At 38.6% G+C, this 24662-nt stretch overlaps 1 protein-coding gene across 8 annotated transcripts in view; it reads right to left on the minus strand.

The window, feature by feature from the left end:
* Positions 1–2509: 2509 nt before the first annotated feature.
* Positions 2510–24662, minus strand: part of MAP3K4 (mitogen-activated protein kinase kinase kinase 4) — a 78359-nt gene continuing 56206 nt past the window's right edge. For 4 of the 8 annotated variants that reach the window (XM_035319977.1, XM_035319980.1, XM_035319975.1 and 1 more), the window contains 13 exons: positions 24091–24169; positions 23250–23346; positions 22236–22352; positions 18563–18663; positions 17016–17096; positions 15362–15553; positions 14619–14689; positions 12359–12475; positions 10820–10979; positions 4876–4998; positions 4211–4317; positions 3839–4018; positions 2510–3065 (listed from right to left, as the gene is read on the minus strand). In XM_035319977.1, coding sequence (XP_035175868.1) covers positions 3045–3065; positions 3839–4018; positions 4211–4317; positions 4876–4998; positions 10820–10979; positions 12359–12475; positions 14619–14689; positions 15362–15553; positions 17016–17096; positions 18563–18663; positions 22236–22352; positions 23250–23346; positions 24091–24169 — 1446 coding nt within the window. In that variant the 3' untranslated portion in view covers positions 2510–3044. Of the gene's footprint in view, positions 3066–3838; positions 4019–4210; positions 4318–4875; positions 4999–9799; positions 9912–10819; positions 10980–12358; positions 12476–14618; positions 14690–15361; positions 15554–17015; positions 17097–18562; positions 18664–22235; positions 22353–23249; positions 23347–24090; positions 24170–24662 lie in introns of those variants that run through there. The other 4 variants (XM_035319976.1, XM_035319981.1, XM_035319979.1 and 1 more) reach the window with 4 other exon arrangements.

The raw sequence follows: 24662 nt of genomic DNA on the forward strand, positions 1-24662 counted from the left end.
GTTTTCGTTGCACATAGGACTAAGCCATGCTAAGTCTAGACATGAACGCCCTATGTGCTTCTAGAAAAGAAGGTGAGCAGTCTTAGAGTAGCCGTTCTAGCAGCTGGTGTAAAAGAAAAAAAAAAAAAAAGGCATTTCTCTTATGCTATAATAAAACGGAAGCCAGAGGTAACAGAGGCCAGTGCAACAGCGTGAATCATTGCATGAAATATGAATTTGCTGTTCTGTAGATCATTTAGAAACTAGTCTTTTCAATATGCAGTATCTAAAGAGCAGGTGGAGTAGTGCTTTTAGCATGTGGCAGCAAGTAATGTCTTCTGAGAGTGGAAGCGGTTAGTAAAAAGTACAATATGAAGGAAGGAAGAGGCATGGCGGCTTGTGATGGTCTAGTTTTAGGGGATTTTTGTCTTGTGTGTACCTGCATTCCCTGTGCTCTGAAGCATTCTGGAGTAAGTTGTATGATGTGTCATAAAAATAACCACACACCTTGGTCTATCTTTTTGAGACAGGAAATAGAGCCAGAGCCCACAGGATACCGTCATGCTTATAAAGCTATTCCCTGAATAAAGCACATGCCCTTCTGTGCTGAAGTGCTTCCCCTCACCTGTATTGGCTAAAACAATCTTAACTGTGGAAAACAGATTTATAACATGTAGTAGCATAATGTTTACAGTAATGCATCAGGCATGTAAATGAACCAGCCTACGCAGTCCTTGGAAAATGGGAGGGGATGGCAGAGAAAAGATCTCTGCAATCTAGTGCTTTACTGTAAACCTTACCAGGCAGATAAAGCGAGCTTTTGTCGTGGCAGTAGAATGAACTCTATATGCAGGTGTGAGCAGTTTTGAGCAGCAAATACATATTCATGTGATAAAGACTAATTTTTTAAGACTGAACATGCTGGTAGGGAGACATTTAACATTCCTTATGAGTCGTAGTCCTTCTCTAATTGCATGCAGTACCACTTCTTCAAGAGGAAAATACCAAACCCGTAAATACTTCTGAATGATCATTTAGCATATTTCATACCAATTTCCCTGGGAGCAGCCACAGTAAGAGGCATAGGGCCAAAGACACCAGTCCTGGATCCTTCTAGAAGGCCCGGTGCACAAGAGCTGCAACACTGGGCCCTTTCAGTGTTCCCTGGCTAACAGAGAAAGCTCAATGGTACTTGCCAAAGGTGAACTAGTCCACTTCACTGTATTAAAAGAATGACGTATGTCAGTAGGAATCAGTGTTTGCCCCTCTTCCCCACCAACAACTGTATGGTCTACAACTGCCTTAACAAAAGTAGTTTTACGTTTGTTTATACAAAAATAAAAGTATAAAAAGCTGAAGTGCGGTGAATGCGTTTTCTTTTGGTCTGCAACAACAAACCTGTAACAGTTCTCACCTTTCTCCTGCCTGCTGGAAGCTGTCCTAACTTTGTGTGTGTACAGAGATACCTAACACAAGACAAATGAGGAGACAGACTGCTCGGAAACCTGTGACACACCAGAAAGTGAAGAACATGGCAGGCCACGGAGGAACGTCAGCCTCAGGTACTTTTCTAGTCAGCGGCCTATGATGACAATATGTACTTCCCTTCCTATCATTAATGAAAGAATGAAAGACAAGAAAAGTCATTTGTTTAAATTCAGCAATTGTATGTTTTGTAAGCCTAGATGTGCAGAGTGAGACTGCTGCCTGTCTAGATGTAAATGTCAGATTTTGATACCTTCTCAACAGTTTATCCAGCTGTGCCTCACCTGTAGTAAACCAAGTATTTCAGTACTAAGAGGAGACAGAACTTTGCAATGAAGCCAAATACTAAAAGCAAGCTCTCTGCTTTGTAACTTACCCATTTTAAGGTCTATAGCTGTAACAAAAATACATAGGCTTGCGCTAATAGGTAACTTATAACTGTAAACATTTGTATTAGCAAGCCAAACAAAATAAGAATACCTAAGCAGCTCAAATGTTGGAGAATGCTGCTCCTGTTTGCTCACCACTTCTATTTTTGAGATCGTTGACCATTAACAATTAAATTAAAAAAAAAAAAAAAAAAGGAAAATCAATGCCCAAGATCAGAAACTGGTTTTAAAAAATTCTTAAAAATTAGGTCTTGTTTTCACTAAACAGTACACAAGAAATAATCTTAATTGATTCTCTTTTTGGTCAGCATGGCATTTCTGTGGACAGTCCCTGTTTGTAGTGCTTGTGTCCAAGAAGAAAGCTAGCTCAGCCCTTACATATTAAGCCCTTATATAATAAGTAGCATAGGGAATTGGACATCACCTTATTTCCTCACTAGTGAGTGAAGGGGGAAACCTTAATTCTGTTATCCCTTGTGCAATGCAAAATGCTTCTTACACTTCTTGTACTTTACAAAGCATTGACTATAGCAATACACGAGACCCTTATTCCTGTTAAGTCACAGTGCAGTCTTAGGAGTTTAAAAAAGAAAAAAGTTCAAAGACTGACCCACATCCCCTAGTTACTTTCAGAAGAAAAACCCTTCACCAACAACTCCTAAAATAAACCATTTATTGAGAAAAAACCTTTTTTTAAAATTTCATTAATCAGCCTTGTGCATAACAAATCTGAAGCTTGCCAAAAACAAATAAACAAAAAACCAGTAAAAGTTCACAGTCAGTGCACTCAACAAACAGATTAAAAAACAAGGTCCATAACGCCTGATAACACTACAGCATTTTTCTGAACCTAAAGAGTTCAAAAATACTACATATTAACATTACAGTTCTCAATAAAATGAGAAACAGGAGAAAGAACAAAAAAAGGTATGGTCCATATACAGTAGTAATGGCACTTTCACTGAAACATGCAGCTTCTTTCAACTTGCAGACACTGTCACAACTTGAGCAACATGTGCCAAGTAAAACATACAGGAGCAGCAGAGGAAGTGACGCTTGTCACTTGTGCAGTCTTCATAAGTTCAACTTCTATACTGTTCTCAGCATAGTCTTTATGTAAATATTACATACAGTAGTGATTAAAAGGTATTTTTGCCAGAATAAAAAAGGCCAGAGAAACGTTCTTCATCTTCATTCTTCATCTGTGCAAACCTGCCAAAGGGACAAAAGGCAGTGAATTGTCTCTCCAGTACAGCAAAAAGATCACAATTTCTTTAGCACCTTCACTGAACAGAAGGGTAACAGGACATCTTCAAAGTTTTCTTTTTCCCTTGTTATTATGATAACGAATTACAACTGTTAGTATCTGACAGCATGCAACTCTTAAGTCCCTGAAGAAGTGTTCTGCCTCTGTGGTGGACGGGATTTAGCTACAGTTACTGCTACACCTACATTTGTTGCTTAACAATAAACAATTATTCACAACTAAACCAAAATTCATGCAAGAACTGCAACTTGTTGCAGTAATGCCACAGTCGACAACAGCATGAACTTTACTGAAAAAAAATGAAGAAAAGTAAATCCTTGCATGGAAGAATGATAAAGGATGTGCTTGTTTCATTTCTTTTATGGAGGGGACCACCTCTACATTACACAGTATATGTTTTAGGCATATACATGGCTGTTCAGATGCAATTAGCTACCATTGAGATGGTGTTTGACAAGTCTTTAATATAGATAATGTATCTTGCAACAGCTGTGTAAGTCTATCGCATGGTGCACACCAAATTCTTTTAGCCAAATGTTTGCAAGCAACAATGTGTGTGCCTCTTCAAAATCCCCAAACCTTACTTTCAGTACAGCATCACCGCACATCAGCCTCCCACCACGATAGAAAGCTCTGGGGCATAGCTGCAAACAGCAAAGCCAACTATGGCTGTTTGATTCCCACCTACAGTCTTTGCAGCCAAAGCCGTGAGACAAACCTTGACAAAAGGATGGTCGAGGAGCTGGCTGGCTGTCCACCTCATCTTTGGGTCACTTTCCAGGCAGTGGCAAAGGAAGTCTTTCCCTTCTGGACTCACTTTGTCAGGAATAGGAGGTTTATGACCCATCCCCACTCTGTACATGATCTGGAAGTTGTGCTCATATTCGTGCCAAGGCCTCTGCAACAGGAAACAGAATTGCTAAGTGCAAGGTTTAGTAAGCAACTCGCTGTGCAACAGAGCATATACTTCTGTACTCCAGGAATTTAAAAGCCACCCTGGTACTTGTGGACTTACTACTAGGAATGAATCCAGAACTTTTGGAGAATCTGACAAGGGCATTTTGCATTCATTCAGCAGATGGAAACCTACCTTGCCAGTGACCATCTCTATAACAACACAGCCCAGGCTCCAGATGTCTGCTGCCCGTCCATGCCCTTCTCCTTTAGCTCTAGTGATTACTTCTGGAGCCATGTATGCTTTGAAACAACACATACAATGTCATTAGTTCATACAGCAGAAGGAACAGTATATACTTAAGTGATTAACTGGGCAAACCAAATGCTTTTAATACAGCTGTATTTAATACATCTGCAGTGAATTGCCACTTAGGTTTTCTTGCTAAGTTTTGTCTGGCTTTGGCTTCTTGTTCTTTGACACGTTTGCAGTGTTACTTGTTCAGTTTGAAAAATGGTGAAGTTCTGGTACAGTATATGCTTCCACTTATTTTCCTTTTTCAAAACAATAGATTAACCAGGCGTTCAGTAAGAACAGTACTGTTTCACTAAGGCTATAGAGAAAGGTGAAATCGCAGAACACAAAAGCTCCAGAAGCTTTATAGTTACCTAGACAAATAACATTTTCCAGTTGCAACACTGACTGATTTTTTTTTGCCTTCTGGATGTAAAGCACATCTAACCAGCCAAAGTAAAATGAGGTTTCCCTGAACCACATTGTTTTACCAGTCCAGACTTTTGACAGAGGTATTTTCTCTTATGGCAACTTGACAAGTTTCTGCCTAGCACATGCTTCCTCACCTGCAGTACCCAAAGTGCTGTTCACTTCTCCAGGCATTGTCTGGGTGTTGTTCTTCAGTTTCACTGAGCAGCCAAAGTCTCCTAGTTTAATCAGTCCAGATGAGGTAAGAAAGATGTTGGCTCCTAGGAAACACAAAGAAAAACAGTAACGCTTGTTAAACCAATGCTTGAGGACAGACATTAAGGCACGAGGACTTCTCAACGTGATACAGTACTGAAAGTTACACCATAGGTAACAGCTGAGTTCACACTTGTATCTTTACCTGTAGATGAAGTGTGGAATATGACACCATTAGAGATGTTCCCCAAGGGGTATGTTACCATTGGCCAACTGGATTTTGATGGGTTTCAGTTAGCACTAAACATACTGGAACATGACAACAAGAAATGTTCAAAGCACAAAGCACTATGGCACGCAAGCTCATCAGCTTTTCACATATGCTCATTATGAGAAAATGCTCCTCCATAAATGTATGAATTCCAGTGCTCATCCTTGTGAGTGTTGCACTGCAAAAAAACACGTGTCCCTAAGGAGCTTTGTGGCAGAGGCCATTGATGCGTACCTCCCAGTATCCATCTTTTCAGTTCTGCTGGGTGATGCAATACAGCTGTGTCATCACGGGAGACGTAAAAGCTAAGCTTATAGCATTTGTTTATTACGTATCCCACCAAATACTCACTCCTGTTTAGTTCTACTTTCAGAAACCTGCCGCAGGCTTCAAGTTACTTGCTCTACACAACACTGCAAAATAAGCCAAGCAGTTTTGATAACCAGTGGTCTTCTTTCGTTCAACGTGCCGCCAAAACACAGGCAACAGAAAACAGAGCAGGAGGAGCTCACTGTACAGGTCAGGCCAAATCCTGGGTTCTGCAAGTGTCTCAATGAGACCACAAGTAGGTTGCAAGTCACCTGGCAGAGATGCAGCTTGAGCTGTGATTTCTCTTACAGAAGGGATGAATGGTATGCACAGAACAAAACTGCCTGCTTACTCTGCGAGTAGGCAAACGCAAAGACTTCGTTGCACACAGCACTTTCCCATGTCACATAAAAGATTCTTTGACAAATGGCTCATTTGAATATAACCTTTCAAAAGAAGTTTCTCACTTTTGTTCCACCTTCAACATGGGTCAGTGCAGGAATTGTTGGCTGTTCCTCCTTTCTGCTGTGTTCTCTTAATTAATGACTTTTTCCAGTTAGCTTGGCTGGGCACCTCCAAGATATTTACAGAAAACAGAGTCCTCAAAAAGCTCAAGTCAAAAAAGGCAGTGCAGGTCAATGATGCCAAACCTACCCAAGTCTCAAAGGACTTCCCTTTCAGCTCTGAGAATGCTTGATAACAAAAGCAAAATGTATGTAATCTGAGAGGTGTTACACATAAATGCACTAAAGGGAGAAGATAAATCATTAACAGAAATAAACTCCAACCTTTGGTTACCATAAGCCTTTTAAAGTTCTGAAAGGAGAATTAACTTTCAGTAAATACAACTCTAGACATTGTGTCTGCACATTTTCCAGTCCTGGCATTCTCACGATCAGAATTCTTTCTGCTGGCAAACCACAGAACCCAGCCAGAGACATGGATTTCCAGAGTCAACCTGGCCCCTGCGATCTACGTGTGTAACACACGTGTAGATGATCCGTCAGCTCCCTGAATAAAACAATCCGCCATCACACCAAGGCAGTACAAGAAGGCAGCTCAATGGGACGCTAAATATAAGCACTGCAATAGATGACTGACATTTACATACCAGCAGCTTTTTCCTTCAAACAACTGCCCACAGCTTGTCTTTTTTGGATTATTTTCAAGCAATTACTTAACTTATAGCCAGTGGGGACACTTAGCCCCACAGAGCATAGGAAAAACAGGCATCACGAACGAATATTTTACAAGGATGGCTTTGGAAACTTAGGTTCTGGTTCCCCAAGAAAGCAAGTTGCCTGCAGATTTCACGAAAAGCTACAGAGTAGCTTCTGAAGCTACTGAAGTGGGTGGAAAGGGCCTGAGGGCAAGATCTTTTGTTCTGACTGAATGTAAAGTTACTGTGATATCTTGGTTTAATGCAGTTTAGAACCAACTTGTAAGGCCTTTCAGTCCAAATCTGTCCTCCTAAAAAAAAAGGTAATGAGAATTTTTAGTATAAAGTTTACTGTGAAAGCTCCTGTGAATTCTTCTCCTGCAAAGAACACCCAGAACTGTCAAATGCAGTGAAGTAATGAACCTAAATTCAAAATTTCACCAGAAAGAGACAGAACTTGAAGATGTGTTGCTGACATTTTCTGACAGCTGAATGAGGTTTCCACTGATGTGTTGTCTGCTGGAGCCTCTGTTTTGTAAGCCATTTGCCTGTGTTTTAGAGAACAAGACCAAGCTTTAGCAGGAGTTTTTAGAAAGGGTCTCCCTATTAGAAGGAAATTCCACAGAATCCAGCAGGACCTGGTAAGAGAAAAGGAAAGAGAAGAACAGTACTTTGAGGACGCATGATCCTTTTTAGCCTTGACAGTTAGTGTGATTGGAAACATTACAAAATTCCTACCATATCTGCATGGTTAATAAGAGAAATAAAACCGGAGACCATGGCTAAAACAACGAAAAGGCACAGCACCCCCGATCGGTGCCTTCTTTCCTCCACATTCAGTATTGAAAGCAGCCCTATAGGATGTACTTAGCAGAGGGCAAGAGGTAGCAAAATACTGCTGCCATTTACATCACAAGACCTTTTGGGCAGACTGAAAACACAGAGCAAATACCAGAAATGGTACTCTTGCTAGAAAGAACAACAGCTATGACCCGCAGTGTTTAAACTCAAGTTTAGTGCACAGCACCTCTGTGCCAAGACAGTCCCGTACTAACCCCAGTGAAAACTGACACTAGTGTGACATTCCAGAGAGGCTGGTCTCAGTGCTGGGAGTCCAAGGAGCAGAACCAAAATCCCCACGATGAATGTGGCATAACTCCACAAATGGGCAGCTCGTAGCCACTCCTCAGTACTTAAGCAGTGCAACAGCCAAATTCATTCAAAGAAACAAGTTGGTTCAGGCCCAATGTGCTCTTCAATAATATGCCCTGCTCTCCCAAAGAGAAAGCACCAGGCGTGACCTTAGTGATTGATTCTTTTCAATTCAGCACTTTTGAGACCACACTTGGAGTGATGTGTATTGTTCTGGGGCTCCCCAGTACAAGACAGACGTTGATATAATGCAGCAAGCCCAGCCCAGGGGCATCAAGATGGTCAAGGAGAGGCTGAGAGGTGGGGTTGTTTAGCTTGAAGAAGAGAAGGTTAGGGGGGAATTTATTGCTGTTTTCAACTGTGTAACCATCTCGTGAAGATGGAAGTAGAATTTTCCTCAAAGGCACACATTCAAAGGATATGGGGCAATGGAAACAAATAGTAATGCTTGCAAATTCCAGGGAGGGAGGTACCAGGAAAAAGTTTTTCACAACGGGAACAGCAGAGGGACCCAGGGAAGAGGGAATCTCCATCCCTGGAGATATGCATAACTCTAATAGACAAGGTCATGAGCAGTCTGATCTAACTTGACATTGGATTTGATACTGAGCTCGGCCCTGCTTTGAGCAGAGTGCTCAACTAGAGATGTCCTGAGGTTCTCTTCAGCATTAAATATTTCATCTTTCTCTCAGCAGACAGCTTTCTTGCAAAAAGAGAAGGCGTCATAACTGGGGAATCTGGTCTTGGCCACAGGGGTTAAAATACAGTAGGCAGGAGAGAGATTTTTAAATATATATATCCAAAAAAGACTTGATCGCCTGCTACATACTCCACCAGCTACTTTCTACATGGATGCAGGCCAACTAAAAGCAGTGCAGCCAACTGCAACCAATGCTACCGTTAGCTTTCTCTTGCAACCACAGGTTGAAAAAGGATTCCCAGCAGCTCTGTCTTGCTACAACCTTTACACTTGCAGAACTGGATGCCACACCAGCACTAGGAGGATAATGGTGGCACCTGTGGACGCTGCTAGCCAAATGACCTAATTGTTGAGCACAAGGTACTTGCAAATGCCAACTGTAGGATACAGATATAAACAACTACTCCTAAGAACTGGTTGGCTATCTGATGCTGAAAGAAACAGATCCATACTGATTTTTGGCGAACTGGCCATGAGAGATCTAGTGTGATCTGTCAGTGAGATTCCCATAGAAAAGCAGTTTTAACAGTCTGAATGACATTTCGTCATTCTCCCCTATCAGAAAAATAAGAGCACTTGACTATGTAAGAGAAAATTTTCTAGCATTATGCTAAAAGTAAAAACTAAAGTAAAAAGTAAGAGTTTTCTTCACTGCTGTTAGCCTGAGAACTTGGGGATTCAATCTGAGCATAAAGAGACAAGGAACATGAGACATGCAATGTAATAGCAGGCATCCTTTACAAGAACACCCTCTCCACAGTCTGTCTACAAATTCTGTCACTAAGTTTAGGGAAGGTCTATACACAGATGTGTCTGCAGTTACCCTGTCTGTAGCTGCTATTACTCCCAAGGAATACCCCAACATTTGGTATGAGGAACCTGTTGTGACAGAAATGCCCTCAGATAACACAGCATTACAGTTCTGTTAAGCAGCTCCTCTGTGCACTTCTCTGATGAGAGGAAGACCTATTCAGAAACATATCCAGAAATCAGCAATGACATGGAGCAGCACAAAAGAAATCCCTATCAGTCGGCCTTGGATTTTGATCACGAACTTCCAGGAGAGTGCAATCCAGCTAAGCAGAACCTGGATATGGAATGATCGAGTAAAGGGCAAGGAAGGCACTGTGAAAAGCACGGAGGGAAATCCACAACTGGAGAGAAACCTTTGGTCAGGAAGGAGAACCAGAAAAGGCAAGACTACTGGGCAACGGGAGTGAGGGAAAGTGTTTTCTAGGAAAAAAAAAAGCCAAAACTGACTCAAGAGTGGCCTACCTGGGTGGGAGGCCTCTGGATCGTAGATAGTTCTTTTCCCAAATGAGAAGCACGAGGCCAAAGGACCAAGAGCAACTGGGAACCTCCTACACTGCTGCGATGATTCAAAACCCTGTGAGCAAGAGGGACATAGAAACCCAGCATCGTTGGGTTGCACTGCCTTGTCATAAAATGAGCATAAAATGAGTGGGGCATAGTGTGCATTGTTTCCCCTACCATCTGTTACGATTCTGCCATAGGTGAGCAAAATGTGTCAGATTAAAAAAAAAAAAAACACAAACAAGACAACTAGACATGGAGGATGTTCTTGGTAGGCGCAGGAAAATAAAAATGAATGTGAAATGCAGACTGACACCATGTGCCCTAAGCAAATGCCAAAACCAACCACCCTTCAGTTATTGTTGTTCCATTTTGCTTATTTTGTAAGCAAAAGCTGAGAGCCAGGCATGAGTAGATAAATGTATGGCAAAAAAAAGAAAAAAAAACAGAACACTGGTAAATAGTTTTACCATATCTAACTCCTTTTACCAAGACTTTTATTCCTACACTTAATCAAGCATTTGTCTGAAAGCTTAAAACTCTTCCACAAAATGGGAATCACAAGGAAAAGTTCTGCTGAACCACTCCAGCACAGTACACTGCCTGTCAGCTCCCCGAAAACGCCATTGCTTCTCGCACAGATGAGAACATAACTCAATATTAGTGCTAGAAATACAAGGACCAAAATTTGAGTTTGGATGAACCCCCCAACAATCCTAACAACCTCTACAAGAGCTATATAAATCATGGGCACAACTTACGAGTTTGCAATGCCATCTGTGAACATTTTTATGTTCTGCACTTAAAAAGAAGCATTTAACTAGCTGACAACTTGTAAATTGAAAATTGAAAAACGTGTGAAAGATTTTATCTCAACTGTTGTATAGATTATGTGTGCTAAATCTGAAAAACATCCCCCATCCCTGCCCCACACCCTCATCTACAACACTGAAATAACATTACCTTTTTGGTTAACATTACCTTTAATGTCTCGATGAACAATACCATGTTCATGTAGTACATTGATAGCAATCGTGATTTGCTTTGAGTAGAGCCTAATGACATGCTCCTGAAGGCCCAGTTTTGACACTTCCTCCAGAGTGCCCTCATCACAGTACTCCATGAAGATGTACATTTCTTCCTGTTGTGGGAACCAAACCGGATTTCATTGGTGTTAAAAAAGAAAAATAACACTGAATTAGGACAAAGCTTTCCTTCCATCTTTCACTGTTTGTGAAAGAGCAAGTTCTAGTGGAGGTACCTTTTACCATGGAATATCTAATTAATCATCTCTTCAGACCTCTGTTCTCTTAGGCATACTTCATCCTAATATTCTATTGCACAGCTACGGAAAATCTCTTTCTCATGGCTATCTGTATCCTTTATGCAAACGACAGTATCCTTTATATGCAAATGACAGTATTTGGTGGTATAATATATCTTACTTTGGAATCTACCAAGCAACACTTGGGAAATCTTCTATGTACATTAAGCAGAAATACTAAAAGATGCTTTGCATATTTAGCAAGTTAAAAAGAGATTTCCCCCCCCTTTCCCAGTTCCTGCACTATCACGTGTTGATTGCTTAGGGAAGGCAAGTTTTTTTTGTTGTTGTCTGTGCCTCAAACAAGCATGCCAACTCTAACTCACTTCAAGGAAAACTTTGGTTCTTGTTCCTTTTCTTTCTCTCTCTCCAAGCCCATTTTGGAAGTTTCAGCCAATTGCGGCCAGATTTAATACAAAAGATGGCAGACACTGAACTTTTAGAACTAGCCTGAGAAACCAATGACCCAGTGGCACAGACACCCAAAGTTGTGTCCCCAAGTAAAGAAATGCAGACAGAAAGCAGCCTTTGTCCCCTTCCAAAATAGCAAAGGGTAAGCGAATCAATACATTCATACTGATCAAGTCAGTCAAGAGCAGACACCGCTTTCCAGCTAGATACCCAGCATCCTGTTTCCTCCCAGGGAACAGGTAGAGAGATACGGGAAGGACCTGAGACTTGAGGGGGCTGGGAAGGGAAGGGTATATGGAAATGACAGTAAGAGAAACTCAGGAATGTCAGCACACAACTGTGGGATCCAACTCTGTAAGACAACCAGGCTTCGTTAGTTCTGCTGCTCAAGCAAGAAAACTTTGCTGTTAACAGCGAAGGAAGAGTTCAAGACAGGCTGTCTAGTCTGTATCTGCATACAAAAGTTATCAAAAAGTGCAACATCTTTGCATTTGGAGCAGTCAGAGTTGCAGCACACAATAGCTCCAGCATTACTCACTCTATTCGCTTACTGTGAGCCTTCTCTGTTTATGTACCAATATCAACAAATTTCTGCAAACTGAGTTTTAGTGAGTTCTCAACATTCACAGGAAAAAAGACTTCTTGGAATTCAAAGAGATATCCAGACAATTAAGTTAAACGAGAGTGTTCTGAAGTAAAACCTCCAATGATCCAAAGCTTCTCAGAATTCTCTCCCAGCCCTACACACAACCTCCCAATAAGTGAAATAAGTGATGTTTGCTTACCCTGTGGAGCTCCACGCCAAAATACCGAACCAGATTAGGGTGTTTGATGCCTTCAAAAATCTTCAGTTCATCAGCTGTTTCCTTGATGGTTTTGTGATCATTAGGTTGAAATCTTATCTACAAGAAAATTTGCCATTATTTGGCTGTTATTAAGTTTCAAATTTGTTCAAAGGAACAAATAATAGTAATTTAAAAAGGCAGCTAAAAGTTTTTTGGTTTTTGGTTTTTTTTTGAAACAGTATCATCACACAGAAAGTTACAAAATTCTATCCCTTCACCCCCAAACTAAACAGAAAAGAGCTCTAATTGTTTTTGGAAAATTACACACACGGGATGATTTATAAACTTGATAAGAGGAAAATACTATTACTTAAACATTACAGATGCGGACACATATATGTATCTCTTTGGAGCTTGCCTTCTAGGTTATATGTGGTAGGTAGATGCAATACAAAAGGATCTGAAAATAACATGAATGAGAGTTGTCATTCAAGAAAGACTAATTGTCGGGTATTTCATCAAAGGAGACTATGGGATTTTCTTTGAGAGGTTTCTTTGCAAACATATGATCATAGAGGTTGTGATTAAAGGAAGATGTTTCCGTTAGTTCCCCTACAATATGCTGTGATGGGTTTTTCTTGGAGGAAAAAAAAAAAAAGCAATCTTCTGGAAAATTGATTTAAGGTTTCCGTTCAAAAATAAGCAAAACGCTCAGTAAATTAAGGGGGCTGTTATTTTTACTATTCTGGTAGAAAGCAGAAATTTCATTAATTCAGTACAGGACAACTGCTAGAGAAATAAATGTGTATATTTTACTTTTTTTTTTTTCTAGGATGTCATGATTGTTTTGTTCTGTACAATTCAAGTATATCATTTGTACTCAAAGTGATAAAATTAAATACATAGAGATTATATTTAAAAAAGTGATCAGTGACATTGTTTTACATATCTCCTAACACTCCAAAGTTGTACTACTGTACATCTGTAGTAAACCTTTTCCGCTATCATTTGTAAAAATACTGATGACAGCAAAGTCTTGAAGAAATCCCAGAAGATGGGGAAATGTTTGCAGTATTTTCAACAAGTTTACAAACAAAGAAAAAAAACTTCTCTTGAGATACTCCTAAGGAAACCCAGAAGAGCTTTTTCGTGGAAGTTGCAGTTTGCATTTAAGCCCACAATGGGAACAAAAAAGTGTTTCTGGGTGAAATACAGCAAGTTTAAAAGTACTACAGCATATTGTATATTTAGCCTACTAAGGAAAGGTCTGTCAGACAGGGTCCATTTAACTTACATCAACTTATAAAAAACCCCTTAATGAGAGCACACACACTAATCTACAAAAAGCACCTTCATCTAGAAAGCAACTTTGAATTCCAGACACAGAAAGCTACGAATAGTGGGAAAACGGTTCCTTTGGCAGCAGCTGGAAAAAACCTTTGAGTGTTGGTATTAGTTAGTCAGTGAATGACTATTGTACAAGAAGTTAAGAACAATCCCAGCCTTGCTTTTCCATATTTTTGTGAGCTCATATACATACTATGTATGTGGAGGAACTACCTCATAAAAATATAACTGCTCTAGCATCAAACGGCTGGCATGGTAACTGTTAGGAACGCTTGATGATCCTGGTTGTAAGATGTGGAAATGCAGTAAAATTAAACAGTACAAATATTTTAAAAACCAAGGTGTTGTAGGGAAAAAAGGGTCTCTACACCTACACAGCTTTACTCATTTCTATACAGAAAATTAGGTTTTCTGTACCCACCAGGTTAGTCAACAGTTTTGTGACTCAGCCTAGCTCACTTCAACTACAGAGGCTGAAAAACATCTGATGTGACACTTCCTATCTTTTGCTCTAAGAAATGAGGAAAAAGAGAATGAAATGTGAGATGAAATACTGTAAAGTAAGACAATTTGTGTACCGTTTTTCTAATCAGAAAATTCCAAAATAATTTAAGATCTCTTCATGGGAGTTCATGCATATTAAGCAAGTATTCATTCAACACCCTTGTGAGATTACCCAGTATCCATTTTACATACTTTTACGTTGAAACTTTTAAACTGGAAGAAAAAGCTTAAACAACTGGAGGAAGAACAAGTGATAATTAGCAGTTATGGCTACAAGAAGAAACAATTTGTTTTCCCATCGTTTTTGAGCTAGCTAACAACAGTGTTCAGAAAATGCCCAACAACTCATGTGTATGTGGCTTGGAAAAAAAGCAAGGGCAGCAGTGATTCTTGTATAGTAAATACTCACTTCTTTCATAGCCATCAGCTCTCCAGTGTCAACACTGATACAGGTATAGACTTTCCCATATTGGCCTTCACCTGCAGAGTTAAAAATAATTACCCTACATTCAATAAGTGACATATACATCAACCACAGCAAATAGACACATCACTGAAAGCTCACCTTGCCAACTTTATTTATGTGTATTATCATTTAATATGTCAAGTACCTTTTAACCTGTAACACTTAGTAAAACATTCATAACCCTGAATTTAGTGTCATGTTTTCACTCTAGCAAACTTAACAGGTTAATCTGAAAATCCTCATGAGCATGAGGATTTTCCCAAAAATCCTGAACCAGAGATGAAATAATGGTCATATGTGGGAAGCAACAACATCTTTGGTGAATAAAACAAATCCCAAAGTTTGTGCTCATTTCCATGTACATTTGTGGTTCTTTCAAGAGCAGAACCCATCAAACCTTTTATAGGGTTGAACATGCAGAGGAAATGCAGGATCATACACAAGTAATCATCCTAACCAAATCCTTTTACTCCTTTGTTTCTTATTATTTGACCAATGAAAACTTCACTGAAGTTCTACATGAAGGACATCTTAGCTGCCACTGTATTTTGTATTTCAACATCCTGATTTCAGTAAAGCTGGTATTACCTACACAAAGATGCAAGATTTCAAAATATAGTCTTAGATTTCCTTCAAAAAATAATCTTGGTATTTTAGCCTTATAAATGAATGTGTAACAAACTTACCGATTTTGTTTCCTCTTTGCCACTTGAAAGTCACTTTTCTCAAACCTACATGCATGACATTATCATATGATTTTGGTGTGTCACAAACTTGGCCAATGATGTTCTTCCTCCTCATCTCCCTGTATCTCCTTTCTTCAAACAACTGAACAGACTTTTGAACAGCTTCAATTGGTGCTTGCTTTGAAACAGTGTCTAAAAGAAGAGCGATGAACAATTTCCTTGATTGAGAAATATTCTGTTTGTATATTTTATTTTGTTACCTTTTGATATCACATCAAGTGACTTGACTTAGATGACAACTAATTTGTAAGCCAAATTTAAGACATAGCAAAAGAATAAAACATTTTAGCAATCACATATGAAACTAAAGGAAAATGAGAATCCTGGTACTTTTCTACTCATCTCTCAATTGATTCAAGGAAATCAAATATATGAAAAACATTGTTGTTGTTTTTTCATAGTTGACCTGTAATTAACCACAGGTAGATAGTGGAAATATATCAGAGCTATTAGGATTTACCAAGGACAGAAGGGCAGTTAAGTTTTTACTCTCTAGAATTATAAGAAATTTCTCTTATTTCAAAGGTTCACGGTATTACGTAACGCCTGCTTTAAAGTGTAATCATGGAACTGAATCCTTGTCAGTGAGGCTAGAAGAAATTTCAGGAAAGCATTAACTTATCCCCTCCTTGTAAAGAATCAAAATTACGCATCTGTCACTCTTGAGAGACAGTAGCTTAACCTTCTTCTATCAGCCTCTGAAAGATAGAGATAGTGAAATACCCCCAAATGATATATTCTACTGCCTATAATTAATACCACTTCATCTACACTAAATCTGCCTCCCAGCGGTTTTTAATCCTTGTCTCATTCACAGTGGCTAGTAAGAGCAGTTCCCTTTGCAGCAGTCTTTTAGAAATTTTGTTTGTCTCTAATTCATCTTTTCCTTCCAGATTAAACAAACTCAATTTCTTCAGTATTTATGCTCCAAACAAACAATAAGCCTTCTAGATTTCAGAAGTTTTTCCTGTGTTCTCATCATTGTGAGTCACATCCTGAGTCACATCACTGAGAGATCAACTTTTTATGTGAAAGACAACTTTTTTATAATGTTTCATGAGGTTCTAGCTTGCCATAATATATACACCTAAGTTGTGTATATATCTGCACATACAATATAGGAGTCTCACAAGTAATCAAGTTATTTTAAGTTTCACGAAAATAAGCAGCAGGACAGAGGCGAGGGGCCCATAAGAGCCTTGAATTTGGGAAATGGTGTAGGATCACCCAAAACAAGAAAACCCCATATTGAGGAGAAATCTTAGGAAGTGCTTCCTACAGTCACACAACCAGGACAGGAAACTTCTGCAAGTCCTATACCAATAACTGTACGCATTTTGCAATGGTAGGACAACGCTACTCGCATCTTTGGGTGACTCGAATAGAAAAAAGTTTTATGAAGTTTAATTTCTCCCACATCAGATGGCGCATATAGTGATTTTGCTAGCAGTACCTCCTATCTGCAAGCAGATTTTTTTTCCCCTTTTCTAAAAACAAAGCTGTGAAAACCTTTTCCAACCAGCATTAAGATTCGGTCTTTTAATACAGCGCTAGTTTAAGAAACGTCAAGTTATAGTGGCTCCTAGAAGCCTACCTTTGGTCTGGTTGATTAAAGTTCTGAGCTCCCAACTCCGCCGGGATGAGCCAATAGAATCTCCTTTTGGATATGACGGTTCTGTAGAAATAATACTTTTAGCATAAAAGTTGCTTTATCTCATATTAAAGATTATGCATGCATATTCAGCAGAAGCTGAGATCTTACATACTAGGACTAATACACCCTACAAGTATGTAAGGCAACCACATAGCAATATACGGTCTTGAATTTAAAAATGACTTCTCTTTAGAAAACAGATTATGAATGCTATTCTAAAATAGGATTTAATTTATATACCAAGAGGTATCTCCTTCCACACCCGTGGAAGCACTTCAATTCAGGGCAGTCAAAATCAAGTGTAGGATACAGGTCAGTAGGAAAGCAAACTTCTAAGTTGCCTGAGAAAAAGACCTGTATTTCCAATCTAAACCAGTTTCTTGTTCATACATAGACATTAAAAAAGGACTAAGTAAGTGACAAACAATATTTTGAACATCTTAAAACTAAACAAAATGAAACAAAACACACTTCCTAGTATACGTTTCCAAGACATATGTTTGTAGAAATCTGCTTCACTTTGCAGAATGACCACAGTATCAGCTCTGTTTTGTTTGTGATTCCATACTTCTAATTTGCACAGGACACACAGTCTTTGAAGAGGAGGCTCACGGGGATCTTATTGACATGTAGAAATAACTGAAGGGAGGGTGCAAAATAGTTGGAGCCAGGCTCTTTTCAGCAGAGCCCAGTGACAAGACAAGAGGCAACAGGCACAACCTGGAACACAGGAGGTCCCCCCTGAACATCGGGAAGCATTTCTGTACTGGGCAGGTGGCACAGGTTGCCCAGAGAGGTTGTGAGGTCTCCTCAGAAGCAACATGGACATGGTCCTGGGTAACCTGCTCTGGGTGGCCCTGCTTGAGCAGGGGGATTGGACCAGATGACTTCCAGAGGTTCCTGCCAACCTAAGCCAGCCTGTGATTCTGTAATCACGGTACGTGACTCTGTTTCAAGGTATTTCTTGTAATAAATACCACACGTACAAGGATTGAGTAAACCTGAGGGAGGAGACTTGACTGGGACAAAGTCACCCACCCTGACCGTTCTTCCTGGATTCAAACAGCAGCAAATATCTGTAACGTGAATACTGCAGTGGTAGTGAAAGAATTGGACAGGGAACTTTTCCCTGTCCTGATGGGACCAATTAATACCTCATTAACAACACTTAGAAATTTACTATCTAATGGGATATATAAATCAGCAATCATAGTACTTATTTAGCTTTGAATAATGTAACTTAGTAAGACACCAGGAAATTCCTTCAGTTACAATTCAGAAACAATATGGAAGGCAAGAGAATAGTGGATATCTCTGAAAACAGAAGAACTTACTCTGAAAAAAGTAAGTCTGAAAGGTAGAAATCTAATAGGTTTAAATGGGAGAGGTAAAAAAAAAAAGTAGGGTCAGAACTGGTAACAGGCAAATATGTTAATGACAAAAATCACCAGCATATCCAGATCACAATCTAACATTGTGACAATCACCTTCTCGTTCCTCAGTGGGACTGGAGTGACGACTAAGGGATCTGAACTGCAACTCAGCTGCTATTGAAGCCAGTCGATCATTTTCAGGGACACTGGAACCCCTGTTAAATAGAGCCATTGCACTAATTAACTTAGCATTGCACTAAATAATTACCAATGACAATTTAACTGCAGTTTGAAAAACTACGAAGCCTAGGACATGAACCATGAAAGGAACATGAAAGAAAAACTGATGCTGAGAGGCAAACTGAAAATCCCTCATAAGCAATTTTTTCTTCAAATGAAGACTTCTTACATAATTTTAGCTATGTCACCCTAACACTAAGCTTTTAAAGCATTAAAAACTTGAAACTGCTGTTGTCCTCACAACAGAATCCATACTACTGATCTGTAACACACAGATAAGCTAGCTGCTGCAGGACGTGTCTGGTGCCAGGGTTGGATATAAAATCAGAAGTGATTCAGCTTGGTGATGACTTGAGGCACATTATCAGATGAAGGGTGCTAACTGAATTCATATTCTTCAAGTGCATGGCAAATACAAAGTCATAGCCCGCAGTCACTAAGTCAAAAATACTAGGAAGAGCCACAGCTCAGCAGACAGGAAGAAGGACCGTGTTAAATGACAGCAGCTTGATTGCTTGTGCTCCTAGTAGCAGCCCAGGCCCTACCTTCTCCAGAAAGCAGAGTACAATTAGATGACTCAGAATAAGACCCAGATGAACGTGCATGCTGAACAGAAAGGGAAACAGTAGTGAGAGAAACAAGTCTTAAAGCTTTAAGTCTTCAGGCACCTTTTTCCAGCTACCAAGACACCGATCAAGCCACCCAGGTTTTACAGCCATAAAACCCTCATGAATGTCTTTCTGCACTAAGTCCCTCTTGCACAAGGCTCCCTTTCATTTCTTAGAGCATGGTGGGGAAGAGCTGTGACTAACACCTCCTAATGTTTTAGAGTTATGAGCTAAGCATTACTGGAAAATGTTTAAACCTTTCACTGGCAGTTAACTACAACAAAAACATGACAGATACTAGGGATCAGAAATGGTGGAGAAATAGAGAACTTCCTTACACATAAGGGTGTTTTTCTAATTGTTTTAAAAAAAAACACACAAACAAGCAAACAAAAAAAATAGACCACAAGTTTGAAAAACATAAGCCCAAGCCCAGGACATCCCATTCCCATGTGAATGTTCTCCCTATGATGTTTGTTTTTCACTCCCTGCAACTGTCAACTAGACCTTTTATGTTTGAGAAGGAACTGAACTAGTGGAAAATCTTGGTGCTCCTCAGGAAAAGTTGAGTTTTTAATCAGCAAGAAGGCTGAAGTTACACTAAGGAGATACAGAACAAAAATTCTAGATGCACAAAGAGCTCAAAAGCACCTAGTGAAAACAGATACCTCTAGAATGAGGTAGTAACTGAACAGAAAAGCCTAAGTATTGTAACTTTGAATCTAGTTGCCTAAAATCCATTTCGATCCCATCTTAGCCACCCAAATCTTTTTTTATTGCCTGTGTCCATAAAGATAGTCTGCATGCTATTTGGCAAAGAAATAGAGTAAAAGAGAACAAGACTTGCTAAATTTCTGCTCTGACCCTGGATAAATATAAAATGATGAATAATAACCTCAGCTAGATAAAAAATATATTTATACAGGTCGCTAGTATGAACATAGTATAAATTTATAACCATCAGAAAGCTCAGTGTAAACAACTAGATACTGCTGCTTTAGATTTTATTTTCCAGTTATATTAAACTTTTATTTTTTCAGAAAAAAAAAATCAATAGAACTATGGTGGCTTTTGTGCACTATGCACTGCCTAGTGCAACTGATTGATTTACCAAGTTCCTACATTCAAGCTTTTATAGATATTTAATGCTTATAATCATGTCCTAAATGTTTAATGAGTTTCTGAACCTCACACCTCTTACGTTCAGAGCCAAACAGCACTTCCTTAACCCAAGAAATTCCACTTTTCTTTTGGAGTGGAAATAATTTAAATCTGTAATTAGGACTGCAATGTGTTAAAGTTTGCTACTTTCTTTTGACTATATTAACAGCAGAATCTTCCTATAGATATAGTACACTGGCCAAACAACCAAAAAATAAATAAACAAAACAAAAAACTATGTAGTGCAAGTTCAGCAAAGCAATACTACTTAAAAATCCAGGTAATGGTTGAAAAAAAAAAAAAAAGTCATGGGATATTTTACTATTAGCCATCAAACAAAGAAAACTAAGAGGTCTAAGAAAAACACGTGTCTTTGATAAGCAGGCCTAGGCCTGTTAGACTAAAACCCTGCATTCACATCAACTTTCCTATTACAATCCATGAAAGTACTATGTATTGAATTGCATTAAGAATTAGAATTCTCATTTTTATTCTTCAGAATGAGTATCTTCTAGAACTAAAAGAAACCGTCAAAACGCTAACCTTTACACTCAGTCAAAATTTGCATAAGATGCACATAACAGAAACCATTAAAAGACTATACCTCTGTATTCAGGTGTGTCAAATTATAAGCCTGACAGTTGCATTTGGTATAAAATCACCTCAAAGACTATGAATATAAAAGAAACTGCCTGTTTTCTCTCCTTTAAAATTAACTTCAAGCAAGGAAACACTTTGGCTCTAAGTGCTGTACATACTCAAAAATCCCCTGCATTTGTTGTGTGAAGTTAAAACATCATCAAATAGACAAGTTCTGCACTTGGTTTTTCAAAATCATAAAAACATTAATCATTACCCTGACAGCATATAAAGCTGCCAGAATCTCCCAGTAAAAGACCTCTAGAATTTAACTTACTTGAAAGGGGCTTTTCAAGTACATAGTGCTGCAGATTACTGCCTACTTTTGTCTTCTTTAACAGGGGGCTTAAAATGGAAGCATGAAGTATAAAAACACATAGTTTGAATGACAAAAATTCAGGACATATTTTCAATAATAAGGCCTGGACTCACAAGCTGTACATCTAGCAGCTACTGTAGGATGGAAGTTGCATCTTACCATAAACTGAAAAGATTTGCATGAAGGATATTATATACAAAAATGAAATCTACTTCTCTCTTGAACACCTTAACATGTGCTTCTGCTGTCCATCTGGTAAGGGCAGCACTTGAAAATGTTGTTCGTCAGATGAAATATACTCCTGAAATCTTATTTATCTAATCCTGTGTATTTCCACCATATGCTTCAAAATATTTATGGTAGACAATAACAACACCAGGACTGTTATCTAACAAAAACCAACCAACCACCAACAACAAAACCCACAAAAAAATCCCACCCCACATCTTAGGCTTATCTGTATATGAGTCAATGTAGTGCCAAGTGTTAGTTACCAAAGCTAATTACCAAGGAACAGACTGTCTTATGTTAGTTTCATGGACATTTTTATAGAGCAAATGTTATCTACAGACTGAAAACATCAGAACCACATGCTTAAACTACCCATGTTGTTTGTACATTTTACTTCTGAGAGTGGTCTAATCATCTATTTCTAAGATGTAAGATTTTGCTCAAGTCAAACATGAACGAAGGAGTCAGTGGAATACATGATGGGAAGGAAAAGTATGGTGCAAATGATCTATTGGAATGCAAATAGGCGGAAATATTTGTATGGATGATGTAAGGAGAATGAGACTGCTACGTCATGGAGTGAAGCTACCTGGTATCATTTGCAATGCTGACAGATTTGGGTTGAGCTGAGTCGCTACCGACGGGAGCGGGGCGACTGACAGTAACGCTGCAATGGTTCCGTGCATCACAAGGGACGCTCCGTGTGCTGTGGCAAGAAGAAAAACCTCAGGAAACAGTTCAAAAAATAATAATGAATGGAGATGAAAGTTTTGTTTAAAAATAAAACTTTGAAGTTTGCACACTGAGGTGCAATTTTAAAAGTCTTGCAAATACATAAAGACTTTTCTGTGAACTAATTTTATATCTCAGAAGCTTCAGGAGCTGTCAATATGTCTAAGAATAATCATCCTTAAAATAAAAACCTCCAAATCTTTAGATTAGTGCCAATTTCTGCCAACAGCTAAGCAACTTTAAAAAATATATAATTCCAGTCTGACTGTATTGCTCTTCTTGGAAAATAAGACCCTCTGTGTAAAAAGATGCACGGCAAGGTATGTTTTGAAATTATATAGCTGTTTTTTATTATTTGCATTAATTATTGTATCAGCTCATCCAAAGGGAAGCAAATTTGCTTTCCCTTGCTTTTAAATTTCTTCACAGCATATTGTTAGTGATGCAGAAATGCTACCATATTCTGGAATGCTGTATTTTTAAGTCTTACCTAAAGCTAGACTACAGAAACCACTGTCCCAGCCATGTGCACAAAGATTCAAAGCGAAGAAGGAAAAAATAAGTCTTGCTAATGAGCAGTTTTCACTAAATTAAAACTTGCTACACTGTAACACAGTTTTCACGCAAGACAAAGGGCATATGAGTGACATAAAAGCTGGGAATCATGCACCAATAAAAACTGTAAAATAAAGGAGGAGAGGGTGAGGAAGAGAAAGGAACTGTATTGTCTTTAAAAGAACATTTATAAAATTCAGATGTTGTTTTTTTCTAGCTGTTTTGTCTCCAAGAGGTAAAAAGAATGGTGTTCCACTCACTAAGAGTGAGTATAGCCAGGAGAGGATAAAAACAGTTTAGAAATCTGGACTAATACCTGAAGCCTTCAGGAGTGGGGATGATAAGATGAGGGTTTGGTGGATCACTATGGCATCGAGGTACTTTTACAGGGCGGGGGCTGTTTCGATGAATAGCTGCAAACATAAAAAAAAAAAAAAAAAAAAAAAGACCTTTACTCAGATGTCAGAAAAAAACTCTGCTAAGGGCATTTCAAGACACAAAATTAAAACAAACTGCTATTTTACCAAATTAAGTATAAACCCGCACAAATTTTATTATCCTTTAAGAAAACCTCTAATTATTTAAATAGTAGAGAAAGCTATTATATATAAATATTAATCATGCAACTCTCATCTATAAAATAACTAAGATTCTAAAGAGAATAAAAAAACAGCAATTAGAAGATGTATACTTACTTCGCTAAAACTACATATTTGTTATTACAACTTCACAGCTTAAGGATGATTTATTATCTTATTGCGAAATAAATACTAACAAACTAAATAATAACAAGCAAACAGCAGTTATTATGTTCATTTTGCATAAGTTGGGTTTCTCAGACAGCAATAGAAAGCAAAATAAGTTCGGTAAAAAACACGACAGTTTTACGCATACTAATGTCCCACGCATGACAGTATGCAAGGAAGTGGTAAAATGGGATTCAAGAACAAAATGACCCAAAAGCTTCTGTAAAGCTTTTCAATTTCTTTAGTAAAACTACCATCTATTTAAACTTTACCCAGGCAATCGTGGTTTCCCATTAGCGATCATGAAAACCTTAAAAATATTTGTTATGCTTTTTAAAATGAACTTACAATCAAAATTATACAAAAATAGCAGCAAAACTTCAGAGCCAACGCCAGTAACTTCTGCCTTACCAAGGTACAAACCTGTTACTGGACTGTGAGGTTTTCCAATAACATGCCCAATGCACTCATTCATCAGAGCTTGCAAGCTCTAGAAAAGACAAGCAGAAAAGGTTGTGATATTTTACATTACAAGAGAGTTCATAATTATATGGTAAAGCTCACAGTAAAAAAATAACACTGGATAAATATGTAATATCGCAAAAAACACACACCCTGTCTCCCAATCTACCAATTTAAATTTTTGAATCCATGCTAGGATTTTGACGACTTTTTTTTTAAGCTAGAAAGTCTTATTTTTGCCATGCCTGTTGACCTTGTAAAAATTAAGTAACCATGAGAACAGAACAATGACATATCGTTTAAAAAATCATAATATAAAGACAGTGAAATTTAAAATTATACATTGTTAATAAAATTAAAAACCAAACTTGCTGGAAAAAAAAAAATAGTTGCAACAACCTCTGCTGCCCTCCCCCCCTTCCCTAACTGTGCTTCCCAAGAAGAAACAGCCAAAAAACATGGGTGAGAGTATGACAGCCTGAACCAGAGGATGAAAATCTGTAAGCATAATATGAAGCACT

This window comes from Oxyura jamaicensis, chromosome 3, assembly GCF_011077185.1.
Source record: "Oxyura jamaicensis isolate SHBP4307 breed ruddy duck chromosome 3, BPBGC_Ojam_1.0, whole genome shotgun sequence".
NCBI lineage: Eukaryota > Metazoa > Chordata > Aves > Anseriformes > Anatidae > Oxyura > Oxyura jamaicensis.